Below are 15,642 nucleotides of genomic sequence, written 5' to 3'. Positions count from 1 at the left end.
TGGATGTTGTTTAAGGTATTTTTCATTGAATTTACGCGAGTGGGTTTTACGAATTTGTGCCAGCCTATGTCCAGTACATACGCTTAAAAGTTGTGTCGTTCGCCACTTAATACCACCGACAAATGGCATCTGCTTACATTGGTGGATAGAGCAGCGCAGGAAACGTTCGTGTGTTAATGGTCGTGTTCCAAGACGGATGTAAGTGATGTTGAACTGTGTCCATTCATGAAAATTGGCGTTTTGGGTAGTAAAAATGCACACCGGTATCATGAGAAACTAAGAGAAGCGTTGGGTGATAATTATTTACCATAGCGCACTGGTACAGGTGACTTGATGTCTTCAAAGGCAGACGCACAGCAACTTTTGACAATCATGCAGTTGAAGTCCCGTGAGAGTTGTCAGTGCCTTTTATCGAAATATAAGACAGGCGTTGGACAATGAAGACATTATTCACACATTATGAATTTTTCTGTATCGTCAGTGTTCGGAATTTAACGGCTGGACTTGCAGATGTGGAAGATTTGTGCAAGGCGGTTACACACATCAGTCATCGGAGGTGAAGAGGTGAACTACAAATAAGACATGCCGTATTTTTCTGGGACAGTTTCATCGTGAAGGAAACGACATAATCATTCGAACTATTGCAATTGTGGAAAACTGAATGTAGTGAATTTTCTGGTTAAGCATAATAAACAGTAATTTCTATTTACGAATAGTTTGATTCCCTCTTCCATTACCTCCCGTACCTGGACCCAGTATAGTGCTACTGAATGAGAAGCACATTCGAGTGACCTTCAAACACATCATCGTGGATTGCCGTTCCTGCAGATTTATTGGAAAATATACAACAGTTGACATTACTTATGAAAGCAACCCCGTATTTCAGATCACATAATATAATGCTTACTCTTAATAGTGAGTACTCTTAAATCTCGTTCGAACAGGATCGCAGTACCTACTGTACCTACTGTACTGTACTTACGTCTCATATTTGTTGGGTTAATATTCATTTCATGTCGTACTGGCATTTTTCTATGCATCACCTCTGCTAACACATGTATCACCAAGAATTTCTCTAAAATATTAAGTCACAGGAGAGGATATAACAAATGCTTTCATAAGATGAAAATAAGAGGACTGAAAATGGTCGTACCATGTCATCGTGAAACGTGGGAATAAAATCCTCGAAACCAGGATAAGGTGTTCCTGGAGCTTCTGGTGGTCCTGGGGGGCCAGGTGGACCTGGAGGTCCATCTGCACCGCGAATTATTTGTCCAGGCATACCCTTGAAGAATTACACCCTTATTAAAAGAAGTATGTTACTGTCAATAGAGGAAACATTGGACTACTTTCCTGAAATCTTATTCTTAGCGTACAAATGGCGAGAAAGGAGAAATCTTACCTTAGGTCCTCGATCTCCCTTTTCACCTTTCGGACCACGTGCAAACATATCTGCAAAATAAAAGGAGAAACAGTTATTCACTGGAATAAAAATAATCCAATTCAGATCCCGTACATAATAATCTATAAGGGTGTCTCACCTAAGAGGTGCCTTTTCTGTGGTTAGCTAGAGTGAGCCGAGACAAAGGGTACTCATCAGGAACGTCATGCAGCATCCAGTGTCAAGGGAAAATGTCGTTTAATTTTTCACTGAAAAATGAATATTGTTTACAGTGTAAATGTACGTGCCCTATTGGTAGAGCAGCCTCATATTAGTGTATTGGGATATTCTGTTCAAGGATACTGGCAGTGATGATACAGCTTTCCTGATCGCGCTACCTTGCAGTGAGCCGTGCTGCCTCTACCCTAGTCATACAGCAGCCTCATATTAGTGTAATGGGATATTCTGTTCAAGGATCCTGGCAGTGATGGCACAGCTTTCCTGATCGCGCTACCTTGCAGTGAGCCGTGTTGCCTCTACCCTAGTCATACAGCAGCCTCATATTAGTGTATTGGGATATTCTGTTCAAGGATACTGGCAGTGATGATACAGCTTTCCTGATCGCGCTACCTTGCAGTGAGCCGTGCTGCCTCTACCCTAGTCATACAGCAGCCTCATATTAGTGTAATGGGATACACTGTTCAAGGATACTGGCAGTGATGGCACAGCTTTCCTGATCGCGCTACCTTGCAGTGAGCCGTGCTGCCTCTACCCTAGTCATACAGCAGCCTCATATTAGTGTAATGGGATATTCTGTTCAAGGATACTGGCAGTGATGGCACAGCTTTCCTGATCGCGCTACCTTGCAGTGAGCCGTGCTGCCTCTACCCTAGTCATACAGCAGCCTCATATTAGTGTAATGGGATATTCTGTTCAAGGATACTGGCAGTGATGGCATAGCTTTCCTGATCGCGCTATCTTGCAGTGAGCCGTGCTGCCTCTACCCTAGTCATACAGCAGCCTCATATTAGTGTAATGGGATATTCTGTTCAAGGATACTGGCAGTGATGATACAGCTTTCCTGATCGCGCTACCTTGCAGTGAGCCGTGCTGCCTCTACCCTAGTCATACAGCAGCCTCACTCAGCCGCTACTCGAAATACTAATTATTCCTCTTGTCACCGTGTCACCTGTTACCTTGAACGGTATATACCAATAGACAAGTTTGAGGCTGCTCTATTGATTGGGCACATAAAATTACACTTTAAACATTTATTTTGCAGTGAGAACCTAAACGAAATTTTTTGTTGACACTGGATGTCGCATGGCGTGCGTGATCAGAAGTCTTTGTCTGGGCTGAGTCTACCTACACATTACAAAAAAGAAATTGAAAATATCATCCGAAACACCAGAGAAAAGGCATCCGACGACTCTTAGGTGAAAAACTTAGTACAAATACATCATCGTACCGAATATGACACGAAGGTTACTGGGTGGAATTTATCATTCTACTAGATAACCTATTCACCTCCATTCGCCTCACATGACGTCAACACCGAAACTCGTTCAACCGAGCTCGATAGCCGCAGTCGCTTAAGTGCGACCAGTATCCAGTATTTGGGAGATAGTGGATTCGATGCCCACTGTCGGAAGCACTGAAGATGGTTTTCCGTGGTTTCCCATTTTCACACCAAGCAAATGTTGCGGCTGTACCTTAATTAAGGCCACGACCGCTTCCTTACCATCTCTAGCCCCTTCGTGACCCATCGTCGCCATAAGACCTATCTGTGCCGGTGCAACTTAAAGCAACCTAAAAACAAAGCCTCGTTCATCCGCAATCATCTAGTTCACTCCTGACTTATCCTTTTCTTCTCGTTCCTAGTATTCTCCAGCCTTTATTCCTACATACTCCAACCAGTAAACATTCTTGCTACTATAATGTCTGCTAATTCTACCTTGTTCGGGCTGAGTGGCTCAGACGGTTGAGGCGCTGGCCTTCTGACCCCAGCTTGACAGGTTCGATCCTCACTTAGTCCGGTGGTTTTTGAAGACATGGAAAATCGAATTTGAATATCATACTCGCTATTTCTTTTCAAGCTTTGCATATTAGATAGCATGCTCACTCAAAGTCTATCACTAAGTCGTCGGCATAAACCTAACTGCTCGCACTTCTATCCAAGATACGCTCTCTGTACCGTATAGAATAATTAATTAGTTGAGGACTTGAAACAATTACTATTGTTTCTATTCATAGTAAAATCTATCTTAATACACGATACCATCATTTGTGATCGGCATATAAAGAGACTGTAATTGAAATGTTTGCAACAATTTAAGTGCCATAACCATATTTATGCTTTATTGCAGTGAGTATTTAAAAATTTCGAGGCTGGAGCTTATCGTACCCATATATTAAATATTTCAACAGATCCTACCTTGTTTTTAATTATTTGAATTGTGCAGTTAAATCGCCTATTTATTAATATAATTTTTGTTTGTAATAATTCAACGGTAAAGTCCGAAGAAGCCCGTCAGCTTGAGTGGGTCTGATTCTGAGCTGAGTAAGGGCTGGACTTAACCTTACATAAGACACTGGGGTGGAGGACCTTAACCCCGACATGGCAAGTCCCAGTGACTGACAGGAAGAGTGTTGTAGATTTACAGGACTGGTGTGAATATGGCCTTGCGAAATAAACACTCGTGAATCAACTCCGGCTAAGGGCAATTGCTTGTCCTGGGGATGAGAACTCATTTCCGAAGACGGGTGAACCAAGTCGAATTGGTCAATGGCATGCGGATCACGTACGCAACGGGAAACATTCCTTATTTTACTTTTACTTCATGATATGGACCTCTTATAATTTTTCTGGAAGTATACTATCCCTCAATCGGATCTTCGCGAGGGGATTAAATAGATGCAGAGCGAATAGAGGGGAATAGAGAAAACAGGAGAAAGTGGATCAAGAAAGAATGGAAAATGTGTTGACACTATTACAAGCAGGTAAACTTGAAAATGTAATAATAATAATAATAATAATAATAATAATAATAATAATAATAATAATAATAATAATAATAATAATAATAATAGTTTTACATCCCGCAGGCCCCGCGGTGTAGGGGTAGCGTGCCTGCCTCTTACACGGGTCAATTTTCCAGCCAGGTGAGGGGCTTTTACCTGGGTCTGAAGGCTGCTTGGAGGTCTGCTCTGTCTACATGATTACAAGTGAGCAGCTATTGATGGTGAGATATCTCCCCGGTCTAAAAAGCGAAGAATAACGGCCGAGAGGAAGTGTCGTGTTTACCACACGACACCTCGTAATCTGCAGGCCTCCGGGCTGAGCAATGGTCGCTTGGTAAGTCTAGGCCCTTCGGGGCTGTTGCGCCATGTGTTTGCTTTCTTGTTTCACGGCCCGCTAGCCACATTTTTTATGGTTTTCGAAGACACCGTTCTGCCGGAACTTTTTTCCCCAGCAGTTCTTTTAAGTGCAATAAACCTACTGACGTTGACGTATTTGAGCACCTTCAAATACAACAGGACTTAGCCACGACTGAACCTGTGAAACTGGGCTCAAAAGGCCAGTGCTCTACCTTCCAAGCTACTCAGTTCGGCCCTTGAAAACACAAAACAAGAAATCATGATAAATAAATTGGACATACTGGGAATGAGTGAAGTAAAATGTGGTGGAAGTGGTGACACAGAGAGCGGAGAACACATATTTCACTATTCAAAAGAAGAGAAAAGTGGAAGGCAGGGAACTGAAATTTTGCTAAATAAGAGGATGAAAGATAAAGTTGCTAGAGTAGAAAAGATTATAATGATGAGGATGAAAGGAAATATTAAATATATGGTGCTTAGTCAATTGTAATGTCTACCATTCAATACACAGGCGAAGTGAACTGTTATCGACAGATAGATGAGCTAATGTATAGCAGTAATATGAGACTGGAATGCAGTTTTTTTTTTTTTTGTGAAGGGTAGTATGGAAATGTAGCAAGAATATTTTGTTTACTATCCATAAATGCTAGAGGACAGAGGATGGTAAACTACCGTAAAAGAAATTGTATGGTAGTGGAGAATACTTTGTTTGAAAGTCATAAACATGAGAGAAACACTACCATACAATTTATTTTACGGTAGTTGTATGGATTAACGGAGAACTATACCAGATTCCTTGAAAAGTGCCAGGAGTTACCCTGGAGCAGCCATCTGTACTGATCAGAACCTAGTCGTCGGGGAAATGCACCTAAAGCTAAAGAAGACTTGGAAAGCAAGAATAACAGAGAGAATAACGCAGGAAAATCTAAAGGAATATTCAAAAGTAGAATAATTTGATAACAAGTTCTATGAATACTTGCAATCAAACAATGGAGCTACCGGTAAAAATGAGAGATGGGAGAAAATCAAGAATAATCTAAAAGAGGCAGCAAAATTAACCTTAGGTATGAAAGAAAGGAGAAATTCTGGAAAGTAATGACTAAGGTAGGAAATGTTGGATAACGTGAAAGGGAGGGAGAAAGAAATGGAAATCTCTGGATACGGAAAGTAGAAAGCAAGTTACAAGGAGATTAAAATATTTTAACAACACCTGTGTAAATTATGAGAAACAAACTAAGAATAAAGAAACGACAGTATTATCATAGGAGTAAAACAGGAAATTATAACCGTTACATTGGAAGGTGAGGAAATCGACCAAGTGAACAGTTTACATTACGCAAGACGCTACGTTATGAACGATATGTACTGCTCAGAGAGGATAACTGGAACTGCTAAAGCAAAGGAAGCATTCTAGAAGAAACGAAGGTTGATGTGTGAAAGACTTAATAAAGATCTAAAAAAAGTAATTTAAAGTACTATGTTTGAAGTGTGATAATGTATGGAGCAGAAACATGGGTAGTTAAGGAAAAGGATGAATGAAGAATAGAAGCATTTGAAATGTGGATCTGGAGAAAGATGGAAGAGGTGACTTGGAAAGATTGAGAAGTGAAGAGGCACAAAGAAGAATGGGAGAAGGAAGAGAGATGCAACGAAAGATCTGAAGGAGAAAGATGAACTAGCTTGAGCATTGTATGGGAAGGGACTGCCTGATGATATGTGCAATGGAAGGGGCGGCACGTGGAAACAGCGAGAGGAAGAAAAAGATTCTAGGTGGTTGACAATATGAGAGTGGGAAGAAGATACGACGACGCAAAAAGATCTGCCGAAGACTGGGAAAGATGGGAGGGACAGACCATATGAAGATCTGTTAACCGGCAGAAGGACCAATGATTATGATTATGATGATGATGATGATGATACATTAACAACGTCAAGTACTGTCACTCCGCCAATTCATATTCTCTGATCATCCACGCTTTCATTTTTAACTCTCCAGAGCAATATTACCAGATTCTCCAACAGTTCGGAAGATCTTCCGACTTTTAAAGGCATTTTATAAATTACTGTGCATAATTATGAAGGCCGAGGGCAGCGGGATAATTGGAAGGTGACAATGCCACCGGATCGGAAACAATGTGGACGGGCCCAGCAAAGAGCAAAACAAGAGTCTCAGTGAAATGTTGAGGCAAGCAATAAGGAAGTTCGCCGAGGACCTTCCAAAATGCTGGAAGGAGGCTAACATGTGAAACTGCGAGCTTCATTGTCAAGAATTTTCCACTGGTCTATATAGGTATAAAGAGCGAAAGTAGCGAAAGCGAATCAGTCTCCAGTTTGCCACGAGGCAGTCAGCGAGTGAGTCACAAGCCAATGACGAGCGAGTCAATCAGGCTGTCATGGCTAAGCGAAATATTGTGCGGGAGGGCTGTGAGGTCGGCCGAGTCAGTGAATACAAACTGCGGAAGTGAAAAACTCGAACTTGAGTGTACTTGCAAATAACTGTAAATAGTATTTTTAAATCTATTATAAATAATTATACCTGTCTAGGTAGTTGGTTCTCTTAGTTTACAGGACCCTTACAACCTGCGTAAATACGAAATTAAATGATACCCTCAATAATAATAATAATAATAATAATAATAATAATAATAATAATAATAACTAGAGGACCCGTGCTGCCCCGCAGCAGTCGTCATACATAGGTCAGACAACTCGTCTTGATATGCCTGTTCTAGTCATATTCTTTTGTCTGCCCTTCTCAATGGTGTTATGAACATTTAATAAGCTCGTTATGGAACGCCGCACTTCGTAGTCAGAATTCGTCCATTCTGACGTCATCATGCCGTCTGTTTGGTAAAAATATTCGCTTTTTAATCCTGCAGTTCTTGATGTAAAGCTTGGTATTGTGTCGTAGAAGGCAATTATAGTTTTAATCGCAGTTCTTCTATATAATACGGTTGTCTTGTGAGCTCATACGTTAGTCTCGAAGGAGAGTTTTTGCCAGGCAGAGAATGGGGAACATAGGGAAAAAATCCAGGGCTCCCGACACCAGTGTGAAGTTCGAACCCACGTTTCCAGAATTCAAGACCACAACCATGTGTCACGAATCATACAATGAACTGACTCGGCTTGAAAAAGGTAGTACCGAGCAAGTGGCTACGTGGTTTGAGTCACGTAGCTATCAGCTTGCATTCGGGAGATGGTGGATACGAACCCCACTGTCGGCAGCCCTGTAGATAGTATTCCGTGGTTTCCCATTTTCTCACTCACCAAATGCTGGGCCTGTATGTTAATTAAGACCACGGCAGTAGTATAATTGGACAGTTCGGCCGCCTCCTCCTCCTCCCGCCGCCTCCTCCGCCGCCTCCTCCGCCGCCGCCGCCCGCGGGAAATTTGAATTTTGGCGGGAAATTTGAATTTTGGCGGGAGATTTGAATTTGTAAACAAAGCCACGTGCTTTTTGACAGCCACGTGCTTTTTGACAGATTTGTAAACAAAGCCACGTGCTTTTTGACAGACAACAACGCATCGGAAACCTCAGTACTACCATCTTGACGGGCCTAAACCTTAGTGGTACCAACTTAACCTAACTAGCATGAGGTAAACAAAGCCACGTGTTTTTTGACAGCCACGTGCTTTTTGACAGATTTGTAAACAAAGCCACGTGCTTTTTGACAGACAACAACGCATCGCTAACCTCAGTACTGCCATCTTGACGGGCCTAAACCTCAGTAGTACCAACTTAACCTAACTAGCGCGAGATAAACAAAGCCACGCGCTTTTTGACAGCCACGTGCTTTTTTGACAGCTGTCATCCGCCATCTTTAAACTACAGAGCACCGTGCTGCCCTCTTTCGTCACCTGTCATCGGCAGTGCTGCCATCTTGACGGGCCTAAACCTTAGTGCTACCAACATAACCTCACTAGCTCGAGATAAACAAATCCACGTGCTTTTTTACAGCCACGTGCTTTTTTGATAGCTGTCATGCGCCATCTTTAATCTATAGAGCACAGTGCTGCCCTCTTTAGCTACTTACCTTTGAAATGTGGTGGCGGATAATTTGAAAAATGCTTTTCGACAAGCAGCCATCTTTAATCCAGAGAGAACAGTGCTGCCCTCTATGTGGTGGCGGCAAATTGAAAAATTCCACGTGCTCTTGTTTGAAAACAAACTCACGTGCTTTTTGGACAGCTGTCATCTGCCATCTTTAATCTATACAGCACAGTGCTGCCCTCTTTAGTTTGAAATGTGGTGGTGGTAAATTCCACGTGCTCTTGTTTGGAAACAAAGCCACGTGCTTTTTTGACAGCTGTCATCCGCCATCTTTAATCAATAGAGCACTGTGCTGCTATCATGCGGGCAATTTCGTTAGCTGTCATCCGCCATCTTTAATCAAGAGAGAACAGTGCTGCACTCTATGTGGTGGCGGTAAATTCCATGTGCTTTACAAACCTATGTGCTTTTCTGACAGCTGTCATCCGCCATCTTTAATCCAGAGAGAACAGTGCTGCCCTCTATGTGGTGACGGCAAATTCCACGTAGAAACAAAGCCATGTGCTTTTTTGACAGCTGTCATCCGCTATCTTTAATCACCGTGCTGCCCGGTGGCGGCAAATTCCACGTAGAAACAAAGCCACGTGCTTTTTTGACAGCTGTCATCCGCCATCTTTAATCACCGTGCTGCCCGGTGGCGGCAAATTCCACGTGCTCTTGTTTGGAAACAAAGCCATGTGCTTTTTTGACAGCTGTCATCCACTATCTTTAATCACCGTGCTACACTCTATGTGGTGGTGGTAAATTCTATGTGCTTTACAAACCTATATGCTTTTCTGACAGCTGTCATCTGCCATCTTTAAGCTGTAAATCCCTCGATTCTCGACAGATTCTTATTCCGAGTTCTTTGACGTCAGGAAGGGCAACCGGTCGAGAACCATAGTGTATGAGGCTAGATACTGCCAGTTTTGCGTCAGGAAGGGCGACTAGTCTTAAAAAGAAATTCTTGCGATTTAAAATCTTAGTTTTGCGTCAGGAAGGGCATCCGGCCGTAAAACAATAGTTCGTGATTTAAAATCTAAGAAGTGCATCTAGCTGTAAATCCCCGATTCCACGTGTTAGACGTTGTAAAACAGATTCTTAATCCGAGTTGTCAGGAAGGGCACCCGGTCGTAAAACTATGGTGTATGAGGTTAGATACTGCTAGTTTTGCATCAGGAAGGACAACTCAACACATTCATGTGATTTAAACACATTTTTATCCCCAAGAGAATCGAACCCGAGACTACCGGGTGAGAGGCATGCATACTGTAGGCTATAGATTTGTTCTACAGTCCTCGAAGTATCGGCACAGTCATTCTGAGCGAGTTGTGTGGAATGCGTGTGTTAGCTGAAATTGTACACGTATCTTCCGGCTCGACCTTGAACGAGGACACGGCATGCTGATCAGCGGTTTGTAACTCGCGAACGTCTTCTTAGCCGAGTAGCATGTAAGCTCTTAAAACACAGTACTAATTAAGGTTGTAAAATATTCTGAAATAGTCCTCCTCTGTAGTGCAGTAGTTAGTGTGATTAGCTGCTACCCTCGGAGGTCCGAGTTCGATTCCTGGCTCTGCCACGGAATGTGTAGCATTTAGCCTATGTAAGTTCCTAACGTAAAATATCATGATTGTACGGAGAGGTTAAAACACACACAGTGCCTACTCCTATCGAAAGAACCTGCACGGTACCGGCATGTAGGCTTCTCCTGGTGAAGGAGCTTGCACATAGTTTAACGCCCCCATCAACAGCCCTTACTTATTGCTAGCTTTCTTGCACACCCCGCCTCACACCATAGTTTTATACGACCGGCTGCCCTTCCTGACTAGGATTTTAAATCGCAGTATACCTGATAAATTTGTTGTAGCGGGTTTTATAACTACATATCCCGGTACCGACACATAGCCTACTCCCGCTGAAGAAGCCTGCACAAGGCTTATTGCTTCCATCCGACAAATGAATCACCGTCAAGTCTTGTACTCAAAAAATCATTTTCGAAGGAGTCTGCACAAGGTTTAACGTCCCCATCAACAGCCCTTACTTAATGCTGGCTTTCTTGCACACCCCGCCTCACACCATAGTTTTATACGACCGGTTGCCCCTCCTGACTAGGATTTTAAATCGATATCCCGACATAGCCTACTCCTACCGATGAAGCCAGCTTAACACCTCCATCCGACAAATGAATCACCCTCAAACACTCTTCAATCATTCTCGCTACTTCGGAAGATAGCGGGTTCGAACTGGAAGCCGTAAATGTTAGGCGAGGGACCTGTGCGATCGTCATAACATGATCTAGCTAGATGCCCTTCCCGACGGTATAAGTTGCCAGGATTTGAATCGCGTACCCCGACTAGAAGAAGCCTGCACATAGCTTAACGCCTCCATCCGACGAATGAATCACCCTCAACACTCTTCAATCATTCTCGCTACTTCGGAAGGTAGCGGGTTCGAACTAGAAGCCGTAAATGATAGGCGAGGGACCTGCGCGATCGTCATTGCATGATCTAGCCGGATGCCCTTCCCGACGGTATAAGTTGCTAGGATTTGAATCGCGTACCCCGACTAGAAGAAGCCTGCACATAGCTTAACGCCTCCATCCGACGAATGAATCACCCTCAACACTCTCCAATCATTCTCGCTACTTCGGGGATAGCGGGTTCGAACTAGAAGCCGTAAATGCTAGGCGAGGGGGCCTGCGCGATCGTCATTACATGATCTAGCTTTAGCTCAATACCTACAGGTAAGGAATACCACGTATGTACCCTCGAGAAGTCGAAGATCACACGCTAACTTTCCAAGGATCGAACTCTTAAATTCTGACACCTCGGCATCAACAGGAGGTTCGAATACGTCAGCCTGCAGGTGGGAGCTCTTGTTGCATTCGTTCCGACTGTACCGCAGTTGCCAGCTCAGCGATTTTTCCACATCCGCTTGGTAACAAGCAGAATATTTAGCCGCTGCAGTCTGCGCGAAGTGCTCACAGTTCTCTGTATGCGTTTATTACGTGCACACACATCTCCCGTCTGCTGTGAATATTATTCTTCAGCCTTTATCTTAAGGTAAGGTAGAACTGTTAGTTACTTTTTTGCAAAGCAACTTCTACGCTGGACATCTACATTCATATATGTTTGTTCTTTTTTTTTAGGTACCGTTCGAAAGTACGCAATTTTATTCATCCCAGTAACAGCCTGCAGCACGTGCATTTTTTTAAAGGTATGTTTTCGAACTTTGAGTTGTAAAGATAATTAGGTTAGATGATGCACCCTACACTACATTCATATATGTTTCTTCTTTTTTTTTAGGTACGACCAGAATATTATCATTCGAGTTTCAGGCTTGAACGCACGCATTTGATACATCCGAGTAACAGTTTGCAGCGCGAAGATTTTAAGGTATGTCTGACCTCTATTCGTTGAAACTTGGTTTCTTCTAAAACATCGTAACTTTAGTCTATTGATAAATAGTTGTTCTCTTTAATCCTCACGCGGGGTACGTACATAGCTATGTCTGCCCTCAACAGGTTGAAACTTGGTTTCTTCTAAAACATCATAACTTTAAGCAATTGATAAATAGTTGTTCTCTTCAACCCGCGTACTATAGACGTGGTATAATTTCAAACACGTACACATAGCTATGTCTGACCTCAACGGGTTGAAACTTGGTTTCTTCTAAAACATCATAACTTTAGTCTATTGATAAATAGTTGTTCTCTTTAATCCTCACGCTATAGACGGGGTATAATTTCAAACAGGCACACATGGCTATGTCTGACCTCAACGGGTTGAAACTTGGTTTCTTCTAAAACATTGTAACTTTAAGCTATTCATAAACAGTTGTTCTCTTCAACCTGCATACTATAGACGAGGAATAATTTCAAACACGCGCACATAGCTATGTCTGCCCTCAACAGGTTGAAACTTGGTTTCTTCTAAAACATCATAACTTTAAGCAATTGATAAATAGTTGTTCTCTTCAACCCGCATACTATAGACGTGGTATAATTTCAAACACGCGCACACATAGCTGTGTCTGCCCTCAACAGGCTGAAACTTGATTTCTTCTAAAACATCGTAACTTTAGAGTATTGATAAATAGTTGTTCTCTTCAACCCGCATACTGTAGACGTGGTATAATTTCAAACATGCGCACATAGCTATGTCTGCCCTCAACAGGCTGAAAATTGGTTTCTTCTAAAACATTGTAACTTTAATCTATTGATAAATAGTTGTTCTTGCATACTATAGATGAGGTATAGCTATGTCTGACCTCAACGGGTTGAAAGCTGGTTTCTTCCGAACATCGTAACTTTAGTCTATTGATAAATAGTTGTTCTCTTCAATCATCATGCTATAGACGTGGTATAATTTCAAACACGTACACATAGCTATGTCTGACCTCAACGGGTTGATACTTGGTTTCTTCTAAAACATCATAACTTTAGTCTATTGATAAATAGTTGTTCTCTTTAATCCTCGTGCTATAGACGTGGTATAATTTCAAACACGCGCACACATAGCTATGTCTGCCCTCAACAGGCTGAAACTTGGTTTCTTCTAAAACATCGTAACTTTAGAGTATTGATAAATAGTTGTTCTCTTTAATCCTCACGCTATAGACGTGGTATAATTTCAAACACGTGTACATAGCTATGTCTACCCTCAACGGGCTGAAACTTGGTTTCTTCCGAACATCGTAACTTTAGTCTATTGATAAATAGTTGTTCTTGCATACTATAGACGAGGTATAGCTATGTCTGCCCTCAACGGGCTGAAACTTGGTTTCTTCCGTAACTTTAGAGTATTGATAAATAGTTGTTCTCTTCAATCCTCACGCTATAGACGTGGTATAATTTCAAACACGTGTACATAGCTATGTCTACCCTCAACGGGCTGAAACTTGGTTTCTTCCGTAACTTTAGAGTATTGATAAATAGTTGTTCTCTTCAATCCTCATACTATAGACGTGGTATAATTTCAAACATGTATACATAGCCATGTCTAGTCTCAACGGGCTGAAACTTGGTTTCTTCCGAACATCGTAACTTTAGTTGTTCTCTTCAATCCTCATGCTATAGGCCTAACTCACAGCCATGTCCAACCTCTATACGCTGAAACTTTGTTTCTTCCGTAACTTTCACCTAATCTCTATCGGTCGTTCTCTTTTCAGATGTTCCCCTGCTGCGAGGAATGTAATGTAACGTTTGCAAGGCGTGATAACTTCATGCGCCATATGAAATCAAAACACCCTAGCATAACATCTGCTTTATGTAAAGTTTGTAGTGTGTATTTCGCTAACGTAGAGCGATATGAGAATCACTTAGCAGAGGTACATCAAATATCTACTCGCCCTCAGGTAGTAGTAGGGAAAAAGCGTGCAGTTTCTGATGTAGCTGTAGAAAGTACTAGTAGTAAAAAACCTAGAAAAAATCATGAACAGATGCCCCCCTGCTGCGAGGAATGTAATGTAACTTTTTCAAGGCGTGATAACTTCATGCGCCATATGAAATCAAAACACCCTAGCATAACATCTGCTTTATGTAAAGTTTGTAGTGTGTATTTCGCTAACGTAGAGCGATATGAGGACCATTTAGCAGAGGTACATCAAATATCTACTTGCCCTCAGGTAGTAGTAGGGAAAAAGCGTGCAGCTACTGATGTAGCTGTAGAAAGTACTAGTAGTAAAAAACCTAGAAAAAATCATGAACTTCAAACTATTCACTGCGAGCACTGTAACACTGATGTACCATCTTCGCATTTTCAGGGGCGCTTACGGAGTAATGCGCAAAAAATAATGCGTGTAGAAGTGGTAGTAACGCAAACATCGAGGAAATTAATACAGCATTTAAAAGTAGGATTGCTAGTTACCGAATTCGCACCAGTCAAAAGTTTCAGAGCACTTCAAACTTTTTAAATTGCGTTCAACCGGATGTACAACAGCTTCTTGCTAAATCTTTGTCCAATCATAGTTTATTTAAAGTTAATTTTGAACTTTTCGCCTTGTACATTAAAAGCACGGATGAATCCGAAATAACGGACATTAAATCATTTAATACGAAGAATTTTATCATAAGTCAGTCGACTAATTTTGGTGATGTACTTAGGGATGTCTCTAACATTATTTCAACTAAGAGCGAGGAATTTCAGGAAAAGGAATCAGGGTGGGCTTTAGTTGAAATAATGTATCTAGAAGTTAACATCAATAAGTACAATCCCATGCGAGGTTCATCGCACATTGAGCTGCCGACATGGATTCAGCGAAAAGAAGCTGTTGTAAACATCCAAAACAATGACGAAGCATGTTTTGCATGGGCGGTGATGTCAGCTTTAAATCCTGTGAAACGGAATGTAGCGAATAGAACATCATCGTATCCACACTATTCAACGCAGCTAAATTTCGATAGTATAGAATTTCCTGTACAGATAAAGGATATTAAGCACTTTGAGGAACTAAATAACATTAGTATTAATGCATATGGTGTAGAGAAAAAGTCTGTAGTAGGTCCTCTGTATTATACATGTCATAAGAAGAGTACTCACGTTAATTTACTCTATATTGAAAACAGTGAGAATAGCCACTTTTGCTGGATTAAAAATCTGAGTAGACTTGTTGGCAGTCAGTTGTCAAAACGTAATGGTAAAAAGTGGCTATGTGATGGATGCTTGCAGTATTTTAAAACTGAAGATCAGTTAACGAAGCACTCCAAGAATGACTGCAATCATGTACGTACAGAGATACCTACTACAGGTAATAATGTTTTAAAATTTACAAATTTTCACAAGCAGATGTGGGTACCGTTCGTGATTTATGCAGACTTTGAAGCCATCCTCACGCCATGCAACACATGCTCACC

At 41.8% G+C, this 15,642-nt stretch overlaps 1 protein-coding gene across 1 annotated transcript in view; it reads right to left on the bottom strand.

Moving 5' to 3' along the window:
• LOC136880060 (collagen alpha-1(XVIII) chain-like) overlaps nucleotides 1-15,642 on the bottom strand; it is a 256,097-nt gene that overhangs the window by 129,441 nt on the left and 111,014 nt on the right. Inside the window, exons 5-6 of the mRNA XM_068228774.1 lie at nucleotides 1,403-1,452; nucleotides 1,154-1,285 (exon numbers count right to left, since the gene is read on the bottom strand). Coding sequence (XP_068084875.1) covers nucleotides 1,154-1,285; nucleotides 1,403-1,452 — 182 coding nt within the window. The remainder of the gene's footprint in view (nucleotides 1-1,153; nucleotides 1,286-1,402; nucleotides 1,453-15,642) is intronic.

This window comes from Anabrus simplex, chromosome 1 (genome assembly GCF_040414725.1).
Source record: "Anabrus simplex isolate iqAnaSimp1 chromosome 1, ASM4041472v1, whole genome shotgun sequence".
In the NCBI taxonomy this organism is placed as follows: Eukaryota; Metazoa; Arthropoda; class Insecta; order Orthoptera; family Tettigoniidae; genus Anabrus; species Anabrus simplex.
Note: the sequence above shows the minus strand (reverse complement) of the source record. Positions and strands in the feature narration are given on the sequence as shown.